At 43.4% G+C, this 12,679-nt stretch overlaps 1 protein-coding gene across 2 annotated transcripts; it reads left to right on the top strand.

Moving 5' to 3' along the window:
• The first annotated feature begins 4,360 nt into the window (after window positions 1-4,360).
• LOC310681898 (proto-oncogene Mas-like) lies at window positions 4,361-8,381 on the top strand. Of its 2 annotated transcripts, none has more exons than XM_083449886.1 (3): window positions 4,361-4,581; window positions 5,519-5,627; window positions 7,202-8,381. In XM_083449886.1, the coding sequence occupies exons 2-3, from the start codon at window positions 5,532-5,534 to the stop codon at window positions 8,168-8,170; spliced, it is 1,065 nt and encodes a 354-aa protein (XP_083306012.1). In that variant the 5' UTR covers window positions 4,361-4,581; window positions 5,519-5,531; the 3' UTR covers window positions 8,171-8,381. The 2 variants fall into 2 exon arrangements, with proteins under 2 accessions (XP_083306012.1, XP_083306011.1); XM_083449885.1 differs by having other exon boundaries at window positions 4,361-4,618; window positions 5,516-5,627.
• The last annotated feature ends 4,298 nt before the right edge of the window (window positions 8,382-12,679 follow it).

Below are 12,679 nucleotides of genomic sequence, written 5' to 3'. Positions count from 1 at the left end.
CTGACTACTGTATGGAAAAGCACATGAATCTGAATTTTGGAGAGTTTGTAAGTAAATCATTTTATAACTTACAGACATGTGATCTTTTCCTATGCTAGAGGAAGTGAGATAATTTGGAAATAACTCTGAAAAGGGGATGTTTTGCAGTTCACTAAAAGGGCACATTTTAAGGTTTTGCAGCTTTTATTTCAACACTTTTCTTTGCTCCTATTTTGCCATGTGAAATCTCTGCTGGGGTTCGTTTCCCTAACTTGAATCTTGGCATGCAGAATTTCCACCAATTTCCACTTTCAAAAGACCTCAAAATGACCCCTGTAGCACTGTGTTAACATTTCTACTAGAAGTAAATTAATCAATATGGGCCTGCAATATGGGAGAGGATTATGTCACATCCCACCATGCTGGGAAGTCATTCTCCCACCCCCGCCTCAAGATGTTCTCACTGACAAATACCAGATGCTGACAATCTTAGCTATTGACTCAGCAATTCCTCCTAAGACGGTGAATCTGTACAAGTTCAACAATGTTTTAAGCTTTCCATTTAGAATATTATTCCGCAAAGCAACAATAACAACTCTTATTTGCCTTCTATCTTTGGGTAAAGAATGAACCACCAAAGAAATGATTAATGGGTGCTGTACCTAATTGTTCTTTGCTGGAAACCACAGGAGGTGAGACTGCTCTTGTGGTCAGGACCTGCTTGTGGGTTTCTTGAAGGCATCTGATTGGCTACTGTAAGAACAGGATGCTGAACAAAATGGGTCATTGGAATGATCCAGCAGGCTCTTCTTTTGTGCTTATGGTGTAGTTATGAAAGCATTGATTTTTGCACTTTAAGCAATGGAGAGCTTCTTTTTTTGGGTCCCCTTCCATTTCTACAATAACTTGTTTAATAATAATAATAATAATAATAATAATAATAATAATAATAATAATTTATTTATACCCTGCCTGCCCTGGCCAGAGTTGGGCTCAGGGCATCTAACACCAGTAAAATTACAATAATAAAATAAAATAAATAAATAAACCAATTGAAAATACAGGTTAAAATATAATTTAAAATGCAGCCTCATTTTAATAGTAGCCCATAGGCGAGGGAAACATAAGGGTCAGACTGAGTCCAAACCAAAGGCCAGGCAGAACAGCTCTGTCTTGCAGGCCCTGTGGAAAGATGTCAAGTCCCGCAGGGCCCTAGTCTCTTGTGACAGAGTGTTCCACCAAGTCAGGGCCAGTACTGAAAAGGCCCTGGCCCTAGTTGAGACCAATCTAACCACCTTGCGACTTGGGACCTCCAAGGTGTTGTCATTTGTGGATCTTAAGGTCCTCCATGGGGCATACCAGGAGAGGCAATCCCTTAGGTACTAGGTATGTTCATTCAACCTCTTTCCTGCACTGGACAATATATGTAGTTTGGACAGGGAAATCAGGCCTCCTAAACCTAATACTGTGCAGCCAACTGGCCCTGGTGAGTTCTGGCTGAAAAGAAAAACCCTGAGTATCACTGAGTTTAACTACAGAAGCTACATTAACCACCACTGTCCTAATTACTGTATTACTATATGATCCAGTGGCATAGTGTGGGGGGTGCAGGGGGGGGCCGGCCGCACTGGGCGCAACATCGGGGGGGGGCGCTTGCACTCGCAGCTCTCTGCCCCTACCTGGCTCACTCACTTTCTCTCACTGCAGTGCTGGCTGTGCGAATCCGATCCAAGCCGCCGGGTCGCCGCCCACTGTGGAGAGGGGGGGTGCCAGGCGTGCGGTGCGGTGCGGAGAGAGAGCGAGGGACTATCTGGGGGAGGGACAGTGCAGCGGGGGTGGGGGCGCGCAAATTACTTGCTTGCCCCGGGTTAGGGGGCGCAAATTACTTGCCTTGCCCCGGGTGCTGACAACCCACGCTACGCCACTGATATGATCCAGCTGTAGGTTGCAGGTTTGATCCCCATGTGGGACAGCTACATGTTCCTGCATTGAAGGGGGATTGGGCTAGATGATCAGGGTCCCTTCCAACTCTACAATTCTATGATTCTATAAGCAGTCCTTTTGAAAACCAGGTCTTAGACTGTTTTAAAAGTCAAAGCCAGCACCTCAAATTGAACCCAGTAACATCAGTACCAGTGTAGCTGCTGTAGGATAGTTCTCTATGCTGTGATCACTTTGCTCCTACCAACATAACAGCAGTTTCAGTTATCGGTTTCAGATCTCTGCTCTTTGCTGTTAATCTTTGTCTAGTCTCTGGCCTTTCAAACCCAATTCTATACATGTTTACTCCTTCATTCACTGGACTTGTCCCCATATTGCAATCTGAATTAAAAAGCTGACCAATTTAATTTTTAGAGCAACAAATTTGATCTTCAGATCAAGCAATCCAATGGGGAAAATAGAAATATTTCTGTTTTGATTCAGATTTAATTCCTTTCTACCAATACATTGTAGAACCAAGATGATCATGGGTCTGGAAACCATATTTTATGAGGAATGGTTAAGGGAGCTGGGTATATTTAGCCTGGAAAAGAGAAGAATGAGAGGAGATATGATGGTCATCTTCAAATATCTAAATGGCTGTCACATGGAAGATGGAACTAGCTTGTTTTCTCCTGCTCCAGAGGGTAGGATCCAAAACAATGGCTTCAAGTTACAAGCATAGAGATTCTGACTAAACAATCTGGAAGAACAATCAGGAAGATTGTAAGAGCTGTTCAACAGTGGAATGGACTCTACCAGAAGATGGTGGACTCTCCTTCCTTGGAGGTTTTTAAGCAGAGTTTGGATAGCCATCTGCCATGGATGCTTTAGTGGAGATTCCTTCATTGCAGAGGATTGGACTAGATGAAGCTCAGGGTCCCATCCAACTCTACAATTCTATGATCCTGCAATTCTACCCATAGGTTTTGTATCCAAGTAAGAGCAACAAGTAAGGAAATCAGCCCTGAGTGCTCACTGGAAGGACAGATCGTGAAGCTGAGGCTCCAGTACTTTGGCCACCTCATGAGAAGAGAAGACTCCCTGGAGAAGACCCTGATGTTGGGAAAGATGGAGGGCACAAGGAGAAGGGGACGACAGAGGACGAGGTGGTTGGATAGTGTTTTCGAGGTTACCAACATGAATTTGACCAAACTGCAGGAGGCAGTGGAAGACAGGAATGCCTGGCGTGCTCTGGTCCATGGGGTCACGAAGAGTCGGACATGACTAAACAACTAAACAACAACAACAAGAGCAACAAGCAAAATGTCACATAATGACTGCATATATTCTGGTTGGTGAACACTGACAGGAGATTTTTTTGCAGATCAAGAGTTGCTTTCGAAAGCTACAGTGGAAGAGTTTTGCATGAAAATAAATTTCAGAGTTGAGTAGTTAGTCCGCAATCATGCAAAGGCAAAATCTGTCACTTAATTTGTCACTGGCAACATATTTACTCAGTTCAGTTCTGCTAAATGAGACCCAGCTGCGCTGATAGAACAGGCTTTGAGAAGAAAAGAAGGAGGTGAAGAAAGGAGGTCCATGAGAAATCATGCCTGACGCAAAAGTACAAAGCAGTGTGATTAAAATTTGCTTATACAACAGAGTGGAAAAATTCCGAACCAAAAACGTTATGGATGGTGAGATTCAAATTAAAATGTTCCAGTCTAATGGAAATGTTAAATATGAATGAGACTAAAGATGCCTCTAGAGAGTCCAGTTTCATTTGTACAAGCATGTTCAGGTCCTAAAAGCAGGAAAGAGGGACTGAAAGACAAGCGATCGTTTTCTCAAGTACTGGTGACCTGGGTTTCTTTGGATACCAAAGGAGGAAAGAGCATGTATGAAGTTGCATTGACCATGTCAAAAGTCTGGTTGGTTGGAGAAGAGGTTAAAAGAAATCACTTTCCTGAAGGTTGTTTATCAAAGGTGAAGCCAGCAGGAGAAGCATACAGGGACAGAGACCATTGTTTGCTACTAGAGTAGAATAGAATTACAGAGTTGGAAGGGACCACAAGGGGCATCTAGTCCAACTCCCTGCAATGCAGGAATCTCTTGCCCAACGTGGGGCTTGAACCCACAATCTTCAGATTAACTGTCTCGTGCTCTACCGACTGAGCTATCCCAGGTGCATACTTCTTTTGCAAGCATATAGGAAATCCCAGGTTCAATACCCAATATCCCCAGTTGAAAGGATCAAGTAGTTAGCGATGGAAAAGACATTTGCCCAAGACCTTGGGAGCTGCTACCTGTCAGAGTAAACCACATTCGATGTGTGGGCAAATATAAATAGTCTAGCCTGGAATGAAGCAGCTTCTTTTGTAACACCATAGAATAGAATATGGGTACTAGAATGCAGGAATGATAAGTTAAGGGTGGGGGCGTAGAATGCCAGGAAAGAGCAAGACAATTAGCAAGTCAGTTGGTGACAGTTAGAGGAGAAGAAACCCAAGAGAGGACTGCAGGAGTAGAGGAAGGAAAAGTAGAGGAGAGAGAGGACATCAGGGAGAAGGAGGGTGGAAGCAGAACAACAGAACAGATTCTGTTACAAGAACGTTATCCAACTAGCAACTGATAACAGACACTATTCTTGCTGAAACAACTTTTTTTGGCAAGGGATAGGTTTTCTTTATGTTTAAACTTGTTCATTGTTACTACTGTAAGTTGATTATTTGCTTTACTGTTTTCAGACGTTGTAGTTTTGTTTTGTTTTGTTTTGTTTTGTTGAACATCCTATATAGGCCAAAGCTTGAATGTGAACCTGCAATTTGAAATTGCACCTGTCATGCATTGACATGACTAATGCTGAGTGGTGACAATATTACTAAGCAAATGTGTGCTAGTCAACAACTTGGAGATGGGCCTGAGAGAGCTCAGATGTATGTATGTATGTGTGTATGTGTGTATGTATTTAATTTACATCCTGCCCTTCCTCCCGAAAGATCCTTGGGGTGGCTCAGGGTGGAATTTTGATTATGCAGTTGTGAAACTGATACAATATAGCAGTTAAGAGACTGATCTGTGAAGAAGACAGTCCCCTGTTCAACTTTATGCTAATTTATGAAGTCACTAGATGGCCTTAGGAAATCCACTATGACTCTGCCATCTGCAATATGGGTGTAGTAAAATTCCAGCTTGAAGAGGGAGTTGCCATATTAGTCTCCTGCAGCAAAAAGTAGCACCTTGAAGACTATATGGCACAGGGCGTATGCCATAAGCTTTTGTGGCCTACAGCCCACTTCATCAGATGTATGATGTGTTATTTTGAGATACAAGTACATATATATATGGGCCGGGGGGGGGGTGTAAACAGTGAGGACAGAGAAAAGGGCATGGTGAATGTGAATGGTGGCCATTCACAAAATCACTATGAATCCTATACATGTCAACTCAGAAGTAAATCCATTGGGTGGAATTTGAAGTTGTGCTATGGAGATTGCTCCATCAACTTGAGTATTTATGCTTGTCTGGTGGAACAATCTCCTCTCTCCTCCCCCCGTGCAGTATGAGCAGTATGTCAGTCACTACTGATACTTTCTTCTTCTTTTTTTCACAGAAGAAAATAGGAAGGAATGTCATTGCTTCTTTGGATTGGGCTTTGGGGCCTCATCCAGCTGTCAGGAAGTGACCAGGTTTCTTCCATTTCGACAAATTGTTCAGAAACAAAAGTAAGTGTTGACCTGGGGCAGAAAAGCCACTGCCTCTCTACAAACCATGGCTTGCAAATTAAACACCAGTCCCCAGAAACTCCACTTTCTGGTACAAATTCCTCCCTCTCTTCTCTAGTTTGCTATACCCACAAGCCACGGGTTTTGTGTTGCAAACCACAGCCAATGCTAACAAGGTCACCCCATGGTTTGTCAACCAACTTCAAAATATACCGTAGAGCAGAGCTTTCCAAACTTTTCATGCTGGTGACACACTTTTTAGACATGCATCATTTGGCAACACAGTAATTCAGTTTTACTAGCAAACCAGAGGTTAAACTAACTCCTTTCCAGGCCTGGAAGGAGCATGGGGAGTGTTCACGCGACACACCTACACACTGCAGCCGACACACAATGTGTTTGTGTCACACAGTTTGGAAAGCTCTGCCTTAGACACTGGTCAAGTAAAGCAAGCCTGCTCAACACAGAGCATTGTTATGTACTATGAATATATAAATCTGAGCCACAGGGGAGAGAATTTACTGCCACAAGCTGTGGATAGCCACCAATTCATAGGACTGCCAATGGGGATTACAAAAGATCATGGAAGATAGCTCTGAGCTCTGAGCTCCACATTGATAGCTCAATGTAAATTCCATGGTAAAAGCAGTATGCCAATTATACCTCTGAATAACAGTTGCAGGGAGGGCAAACAGAGCTGTCACTTTTAAATGCCACTTGTATAGTTTCTAGAAGCATCTTGAAAGCACTTGGAAACAGAAGGATGGACTAGATCAGGTTGGCAAGGCTTACCAGCCATGGACTGGATCACTCCCGTGGAGATCATCCGTGGGCCGGGCCGGCACAGCGTGACACTGAAAATCACATCTGCACATGTCTGCGGCACTGGAAATTGCTTCTGCGCATGCCCAGATGCCAAAAACTGCGCCTGCGCAGAAGCGATTTTCGGCATCTGGGCATGCGTAGAAGCATTTCCCGGTATCTACGCATGCACAGACGTGATTTCCGGTGCCGCTTGGCGAGTCTCTGTGCCACACTGCGCCGGTTTAGCGCAGCACATGGGGGACTCGCCAAGCAGGCGGCTCGGTTTGGTTCGGGGGCGGCTCATGGGCCGGTAAAATGGTCTTCGTGGGCCGGATCCAGCCCATGGGCCACATGTTGCCAACCCCTGGACTAGATTACTGATTATCAACTAGTGGGTCAGTGCCTACTAGTGGGTTAAGACCTGATCTAAGATGGTTCACTACAGGAGCACTACCACCAAGCAAATATATGGTAGAAAATTAAGAAGGGTTTGGGTTAAAAGTGGGTCCTGGGTCTGGATACCTTTGATGGACCTTTGATCAGATCTTCTGTTTGCATGCATTCCTGAGAGAAGAATATATGCCAGTTAAGTTGGGGAGGATGTTGTGCTTTGCTGAGTCTGGCTCACTGTTTGCAAGCTACGCTTTGCAAGGAGGTGATATAGCACCTTGCATTGGGTAACACACATGGCCAGCTTCCTTCCCCATTCATTGTGGATTGACTTTCAGCATTCAGTTACAATTTTAAATTGTTGGCATTTGTCTCTTTAGGAGGACTTCCTTCTTCCTTCAGCTAACAGGACCATATGTGGAAGAGGCCAGCATCTAAGAAGTGGTGGTTTGAATATGACTGTATGGAATGCAACACATCTCCCCACTGAATATTTGCAAGTTTTAGAAAATATTCCCTGTCCATGTGAGCACACAAAGAGCTTTCTGACATGCTTATTACAAGATCGTATGATTGCTCGTTTCATTATCTTGATTTTCACGCTTTGGCTTTTTGGGAACAGAACCATCTTCTTCTTTCTCCTCTTCCGTATTAGGAAGACTTTCTTCACTGTCTACATCTGGAATTTAGCTGTAGCTGATTTTGGTGCCCTGTTAGTTCTGTGCAGTATCTTCATATTCTTTTGCACTTGTGAGGATTCGAGTGATGCTCTTGTTAAATTGTTCCTGTTACTGGCATACCTATTTTTCTTCATGCAAAGTACTAGCATGCATTTCCTAATGTCCATCAGCATTGATTGGTTCTTGGTTGTCCTCTTCCCTATTTGGCATCGACGTCACAGTCCAAAATATTTGTCTGTTCTCCTGTCTGCCATTGTGTCTGGTCTTCTCTGGGCTCTGTCTTGCTGGCTGTTACTGTTTTTCAATTTGGGGCTTGACCCGCAGTCAATCATTATTATCACCTTAATGATCTTTGCTCCGCTAATGGTCATCTCCACCCAGACACTGGTCATCAAGATCTGGCGCAACTTAGGTGAGCAAGGAGAACCTTGCACAGAAATTTTGCTTGGGATGTTTTTCTCCCTTGTCACTTGGGCCCCCTTGAATTTGTTCTTTGCCTTGCACCGTGATTTTGCAACCATCTCCTCGTTGGCTTTCGTGTTCACTTCTCTGAGTGGCACCATCAACCCAGTACTTTACATTCTCATTGGGCAAACACTTCTTTCTGATTCAGGAAGTCTCATGTTGTACTCTAGGTGGGTTCCAAGGAGGGGAGGGGAAATCCACTAAGCAAATGAGAGACTTACCATTTTGAGGTGGGGATGAATAATGGTGAGGAACTCTGTCAACAGATACCCCCCCCCCTTTTTTTTTTTTTTTTTTTTTTGAAGAAAGGAAGTCTGTATTGGTTCTTAAGGTCTTGATGGGTTAAAGCTATACCAAGATGAATAAAGTGTGCCTAAAGAATATTTACTTGATAAATAAAATCTACTGTATGGCATGTACCTTGTTTCACTTATTTAGAAGATACCTAGGAATGGATGATAGTCCTAATTTGTTAGCCCTTCCTCTGCTGAGCTCAAAGGCAGGAACCTTTGATTCAAGTAAATAACCCATGCCCCCCACGTACTAACAGAGCCCCCAAGAAATGACACGAAGACTTCAGAGAGAAGTCAACCTATTCCTGTTTGACAAAGAGAAAAAAGCATGCCAAATACTTGTACCTATAATGTGGATAAAAGTTCTGGGTTCAGTTAAGAGTTTGGGGGCCCTTAGAGGTTACAGCACTGATTGGTTGAGTGTGTGCTTTGTATGAAGAAAGGCCCAGATCCATCCATATCATGGATAGTTCAGTAAGCAGACTTAATCTCAGGGTCATGGGTCCCTTCCAACTTTACAATTCTCTGATTCCATGAAAAGGATTAGGTCACAAGTGACGGGAAAGACCTTTTCTGGAAACCCTGGATAGCCACCTGCAGTCAGAGCAGATAACCCTTGCCTAGGTGGACAAATAGCCTGGTGTAATGGCACGAGACAACTTCCTGTGTGGTTCATATGCCAGTGGCGTAGTATCCCAGGGTCACAAAGAGGGTGTTTGAAAGCTCATTAGTATTTTGGCAGCAGAGCCTGTCTCCAATATCCTAGAGCTGCTCAATAAGCATGAAAGGGGAGCTATTTACTGTGTACTCCAATGCTAAGCACAAGGTGCTTCAGTTTCAAGACAATGCTGGGCAAGTTTGGTTACATACAATGGAATTTCATGGAAAACACAACTTAAGTCACTCCAAATTGTGGTATTGGAGCACTCCCAATCATTTCCCTCTCTGTGTCTCTCTCTCTCTCTCTCTCTCTCTCTCTGTGTGTGTGTGTGTGCGTGTGTGTGTGCATTTAAGGTAACACATGGAGATCTGTGTTGATTGTCGCAGTGCACCCCTAATTTTTATTGCCATATGATTATGAGATTATTGCATAATCTTAGGAGGCTATGTAATCTTAGAAGGAGTGTGGCTTTGAGGGGGAGTGGCTGTGACAATCACAAAGGGACCCTTCACACCTGAATTTGCCACTACACTACTGAGGCTAACACCATTAATTCATTACAGGCAAAAGGAAGTTAGCATGTCAGCATGTAGTTTCCATAGATGTCAGCGCCTGGCAGAAAGTCCCCATCAAAAACATTACCACTCTGTATTCAGTCAGGGAAAAGAATGAAGCAGCAGGAAGCAGAGAGCAGACAATAGCTCAGAAACTGACAAGAGTATTAAGAGAACTGACAATCTGAGTGCCTATGTCATTCTCCGAACATGCAGGGCACTGGCCGCGACATTAGGAGTACAGACTAGGACTAGGTACAATGGTAGCCAGCAGCATGGACAGAGACCAAGAGGCCACATCAGAGGACAGATGATATGAAGAGACAGGAGGGTCATGCAGGTCCTCCTGCACCCAGTGGCAATTCATCATTCAAACACCACTGGTGTCGGGCACACAGCAAAAACTCAAGTGCATGAAGTGATAAGAAAGATTGGTGTTACAAGTGGGCCTTGCAAGCAAATGTTTCAGTTGATACTTGAACCTGGGCACTGGAGAGGACTATTTCTGTGCCATTCCTCCTGGTTTGGAGAAGGACAGCAGGAAAATCTGTCAGATCCAGTGATGAGGCTCTAACAGGGGATGGTTTCCCCATGTTGCAAGGAATTCAAAGGCTGGGTGCCAACAGGCCTCAATCTGCCTGGATGAGGGAAGCATAATGCACAGCTCCCAGGTATTAATTTGTGTGTGTGTGTGTGAATGTGTGTGTGTGTGTGTGTGTGTGTGTGTGTGTGTGTGTGTGTGTTGTCCCCACTGAGTACTCCAGCAACTTCCAGGAGCCCATCAAGAGCCTGAATGGGTTGGGGATGGACAAATCTGTCAAATTTGGTTTCTCTTATTCTCCCATTTTTCCATTCTTAAATTCAGTTCTCCACATTTCCATATCAACTTTTTGTTTTTTAAAGGAAGAAAGCCCTCATGAAAATTCCTCAACTAATTTCTCCTAATAAACATATTTTTGTATGCATATACATACATTAGCTGCTGGTGTGGTTATTTTGACTGATTTTAATTGTATTTATACTATTGTTTTTGTTTTTAAATCAGTATAAGCTGTCTTGGGATGGTTTCTTTCCTTGAAAGCTAGAGCATAAATGTATCTGATGAATGAATAAAGCATTGCTCACTCTGCTGTCCTTATCCATCTACATACATCTAATGACCCACAAACAAATATTTGCAGTTGCTTACCTTAGATTCTTTGTGAAGACTTCTCTTCCCATACTTAATCACATTTACTCAGAAGGAAGCCTTATTGATTCCACTGTCAGTATATTTTGGATTGCAGCTGTAATAACCTAAGGATCTGTTTCATGAAATCATTCAAAAAGCTGCACAATTGAAAGGTTTACTTTGTTTAAAAAATAAATTGGGATTACTAAACCCTGGTTCTTGTGTTGCTGTTAAAATGTCAATTTAAATGTCAGTTTTGCATGGGAAATATTCCACTTGAACGTAGCCTCAGGTGATGAAAGGTGGCATTTACTATGCCAGGGCAAACCATTCAAACTGGATTTTTCTTTGACAGGAGCGGAGGTGGGGAGGAAACACTCCTCTCCAGTCACAATGCAAAAACTGACATTGTTGAAATAATCACCATGTAGTTAATCAACCATGCCAAAGAAAGAAAGAAAGAAACATCCAAGCAGGCGAATTAGACCAAAATAAGATGAACGCAACAACAGAGCCAATGATTTGTCTGTAAGCCTCATCTGTCAGGGAACATCCAGTGGGGAAGCAGACATCCATGAATGAATTGCCATGCTGCTTCAGGAAGTTTACATGCAAATAGGATCCTGATATGAATCTACTTTTGTGGTGCACCTATTATTCTCACCCTCTCTACTGTGGGAAGTGGATGCCACTACACTAGGGATCAGAGAATATGTCGATTTCTCTTTCTCTCGGTTTCTTATTTTTCTTGTCTTCAGTTCTCCACATTTCAACATCATTCTGTGCTGTGTGCATTTTAAGTCCATATGACAATTCATCAGCATTTTGTGTGAACATCTCCTACTGTACACATTCCTATATGCAATTTTGCCTAATTTACATATTTTTGCAAAGCAGTTCCCCCTAATAAATGCATTTAGCCAACACTCCACACTTCACCACTGGTGATCACACACTTGAGGTGGTAGACAATTTTGGTTACCTGGATTCCACCATAACTGAGCTGGACCGGCGTATTAGCAAGGCAGCTACGGCAATAGCTCACCTCTCCAAAAGGGTATGAGAGAAGATGATGCTAACATCCAATTCCAAGATGGACTATGTTATGCTGCTTTATGGAAGTGAGTTGTGGGGAACGTACAACATTTTGTTGCATCTGGGGTAGATGAAGGCAACCCATTGTGCTGCTACAGATGCACCATAGTGTTATTCCTTCTCTGATCACTGCTGTGGATGCACAACGCAACTGTCTGTCTCCAGGCACTGAAGTCATCTGCAAGGGATTCCCACACACTGGGGTTGATGTCGCCAGCCTTCATATCATGTTTGCAGACATCTTTGTAAAGCAGTGTTGATCTGCCAACAAGCCTGGTGCCTGAAGCCAGTTCCCCATAGAGCACGTCCTTCAGGATCCTGCCATCTTCCATTCTGTGGACATGAGCAAGTTAGCGTAAAACAGAATCTTATGACACCAGCCCTGTGCACAACTGTTGCCTAGGTATTTCAAAGGATTGACATGGTAGTCAAGTCCTTTGGTCAGTGTAGTCCTCATGTCTCTGTCCCTCTGTACAGTAGAACCTCTAGTTACAACCGCCTCAGGTTACAAACACTTCAGGTTACAAACACCACTAACCTGGAAGAGTTACCTCAAGTTGAGAACTTTGCCCCAGGATGAGAACAGCGATCGTGTGCTGGCACAGCAGCAGCAAGAGGCCCCATTAGTGAAACCACACCTCTAGGTAAGAATAGTTTCAGGTTAAGAACGGACCTCTGGAACGAATTAGGTTCATAACTAGAGGTACCACTGTATTTTATTTGCAGAGTCCACCATTGTAGTCCAACTGATCCATGGAAGGACCTTTATACTAGCTGAGAAAGATAGTAAATGAAAATGCAAAGGACAGAGAAAACCAATAGGAACTTTAAAAGGAACCAAGCAATACATACGGCTCAGGAACATTCCAAAATTACCATTTGAAATGGTAATTCCCCCCCCCCCCCATGAACAGCAATTTAAAAACTTGTAAGTCTCAA

This window comes from Podarcis tiliguerta (assembly GCF_965153285.1).
Source record: "Podarcis tiliguerta genome assembly, chromosome: 7".
NCBI lineage: Eukaryota > Metazoa > Chordata > Lepidosauria > Squamata > Lacertidae > Podarcis > Podarcis tiliguerta.
This window is presented reverse-complemented; position numbering and strand designations above follow the sequence as displayed.

Coding starts and splice junctions, on each gene's coding strand:
- LOC310681898 (XM_083449886.1), top strand. CDS start 5,532: ATGTCATTGCTTCTTTGGATTGGGCTTTGGGGCCTCATCCAGCTGTCA. Junction 5,628..7,201: donor CAAATTGTTCAGAAACAAAA/GTAAGTGTTGAC, acceptor TTGTCTCTTTAG/GAGGACTTCCTTCTTCCTTC.